The sequence below is a fragment of the Parus major genome, chromosome 25LG2 (genome assembly GCF_001522545.3).
Source record: "Parus major isolate Abel chromosome 25LG2, Parus_major1.1, whole genome shotgun sequence".
NCBI classification, from domain to species: Eukaryota; Metazoa; Chordata; class Aves; order Passeriformes; family Paridae; genus Parus; species Parus major.
This window is the reverse complement of record NC_031794.1, coordinates 222018-224884: the sequence shown is the minus strand read 5'-3', so window position 1 is coordinate 224884 and position 2867 is coordinate 222018. Positions and strand designations below refer to the sequence as shown.

Here is a 2867-nt window from a genome sequence, read left to right as displayed (position 1 = left end):
GCCATGGGGACAGGAGAGGGGACAGGGACACCTGTGAGCCATGGGGACAGGGACACCATGGGGACAGAGAGGGGACAGGGACATCTGTGAGCCATGGGGACAGAGAGGGGACAGGGACACCTGTGAGCCATGGGGACAGGGAAGGGTGGCTGGGGAGGGAGGGAGGGGCAGGCGCTCACTGTGGCTCCTCCTGCTGCCTTTTGCTGCCCCAAATCCCCCAAATCCCCCGGAAACCGCGTGCCCGGACAGCGCTGCAGCCCCGTGCTCTGGGGATCCACTGAGCCTGGAGGGATGGATTTGGGTTTTTCCCTAAACCTTAGAATCCCGGGATCGCTGGGATTTAAAAGCTCCGTCATCAAGTCAGGGCTGTGCCCCAAGCCCGGAGCACCGGGAAGCGGCACAACCGCGCCCCGGGCAGGAACGCGGCCGAAACCCGGCGGCACCGGGGTTGGGGAGGGGGCGAGGGTCCCGCCTGCCACGGGGACCGCTGAGGGACAGACCTCGATCACCGCGATCGCAGCCCCGGCCGCTCCCCGGCCGCCCGTCCCGGCGGGGTTCAGCAGCTCCCGGGAGCGCCGGGCAGGAGCGGCGGGGCACGGCTGACTCAGCCCGGCGTGGCTGCCGGGGAGCGGCCCCGGGGGCGGCTCAGAGGCCTCGGAGAACGCAGAATCCGCCCCGGGGCAGAGCCAGACCCAGCCCGGGATCGCTCCCGGCCCGGCGGAGGGCGAGCGGGGGCTTCCCCCAGCGACAACGCCCGCGCCCCGGGGAGAGACGGCACAAAACGCTTCGTTTGAATCAAAATTTATTGAAATGGCATCGGGAGGACAACGGGAAGGTCCCAGAGAGCGGTGACAGGGCCCTGCCCTCACTTTCTGCGCGGCATCTTGTCGGGCAGGTCCTGGAAGAAGTCGTTGCACATCATGGCCATGCAGGCCAGGAAGGTCACGTACTCCTGGAAATCCACCTCGCTGTCGCTGTTGCTGTCCAGGTTGCTCATGAGCTTCTGTAAACTCGCCTCGCTGGTTTGTTTCTGCCCGGGAGGGAGGGAAAAACGGGGCGTTAAACTCGTGGTTTGCGCGTCCCGGAATTCCCGGGATTCCCGGGATTCCCCGGGGATGCGGCGCTTACGCTGAAGCTCGGCAGCTCCTTCAGGAGCAGCTCCTTCAGCTCCGCCTTGCTCAGCTTGTACTTGTCGCCCTCCTTGCCCGAGTACTTGTGGAAGGTGGCGACCATCACGGCCAGCGCCTGCTCCAGGGGACACTCCATGGCGACAGCGGCAAGCCTGGGGACACAGGGACGGGACACCGGAGTTTGGAATCCTCCGGCCCCTCCCAGCACCCAGCACATCCCGGGATGCGCCCTGGTTCTCCCCCGGTTCCCTCCCCGGTTCCCTCCCGTTCCCTCCCGTTCCCTCCCCGGTTTCCCCCGGTTCCTCCCCGGTTTCCCCCGGTTCCCCCTCCCGCTCCGGCCGGGCTGGGACACCTCCCGACCAGAGGGAAAAGCGGGGAGGCCGCAGCCCCCTCGGGCAGGGAAGGAGCTCAGGAGCTTTTCCAGCCCTGGCAGGTGAAATCCGAATTCCCAGCGGGAACCTCCCGCTCCCTGCCGGGGGATGCGGCAACACCTGGAGAACATCTGTAGGGGGGAGAGAGGGGGCGAACGGACTCACCGAGAGCTCGGACGGGACACGGGAGGACGGGAGGGAGGAAGGGGAGCCGCAGCCAAGCCCTGGCATTTATAGCCCGGCCTGGACACACCCGGCCGGGGCGGCACCGCCGCTCCCCAGCCCGCCCGGACGCGGCTGGGAAAGGAGAAAAGGAGGAGAAAGGAAACCCCGGGAGCTGCCACGGGGGCCGGGCTGGGTGAGGAGGAGCAAAACGTGCCCGTGGGGCTGGCCAGGGACCACCTGGGCCGGGAGAACCCCTCGGGATTCGGGGCAGGTGGCGCTGCCAGGTGCCACCCGCGCCGCTTCTGGCAGCATCCCCAGGGATGTCCGGGAGCCAGCGGGGCTCGGCCGCGGGGGTGGTGTCGAGACGAGGTTTTTTTCTGTTTTCCAGTCGCCTGGCAGCGATTTCTGTTTCCCGTCGCCGCTCCCCGTTGTGTAACGGAGCTGTTTCGGTGGCGGCGTGGCCCGGGCACGAGTGCGGGAGCTGCGGGGAGCGCAGGGAACCGGCTCCTTCCAGCCCCGAGTGTCCCTCAGCCACCGCAGGGACCGGAGCGACAAAAACGGGGACAAAAGTCCCACCCTCGGGGGGATTTGGGAGCTCACCAAGCCCCCCTCGGTGCCTCCCCAGCTCGGGGGGGTCTGTACATTTTGGCAGGAGAAGCGCCCGAGGTTGAATCTCCTCACCCCATTAACGAGTGGGAATTTGTGGGAATTACTGGGAAGGGCAGAAGCTCCGGGGGCTCTTTATGAAGGGGCTGGGGACAGTTTGGAGCTCCTGTAAGGGCTCAGGAAAGACCTGGAGGATTTGGGGAGCTCTGGCAGCTCTGTCCCGCTTTTGGGGGGGTTTTACAGGCGGGATTGTTTCTCTGGAAAGCCGGAGAGCAGCTTTGAGGGCTCCCCAAAGCTGCCCCGAGCTGCCCGGAGCTGCTGGGAGCGGGGGAGCTCCCAAATCCCGGGGGATGCGGGCACAGGGGACACGCTGTGTCCCCCCAGCCCCGAGGTGTCACCCAGGGCACCTCGTGGCCACCCCAATCCTCTCTGTGCTGGCCTGGAGCGCCCCGAACCCTCCCCAGAACATTCGGGCTGGGGGAGGAACGTCCAAGAGCTGTTTTTGCTCAAACGTCTCCAAAAAAAGCGACAAAAACGCCTCCCGGGGCTGAGCCGAGCAGTGGAAAAACCCACGGAGATGGAGGAAGGGGTGAGT

General features: G+C 66.5%; 1 protein-coding gene across 1 annotated transcript; it reads right to left on the bottom strand.

The window, feature by feature from the left end:
* Positions 1–785: 785 nt before the first annotated feature.
* Positions 786–1755, bottom strand: LOC107214651 (protein S100-A4-like). Its single transcript, XM_015650238.3, has 3 exons — positions 1667–1755; positions 1129–1282; positions 786–1030 (listed from the first exon to the last, which is right to left on the bottom strand). Exons 2-3 carry the CDS (start codon positions 1264–1266, stop codon positions 866–868), a joined length of 303 nt encoding a protein of 100 aa, XP_015505724.1. The 5' UTR covers positions 1267–1282; positions 1667–1755; the 3' UTR covers positions 786–865.
* Between the last annotated feature and the right edge of the window lie 1112 nt (positions 1756–2867).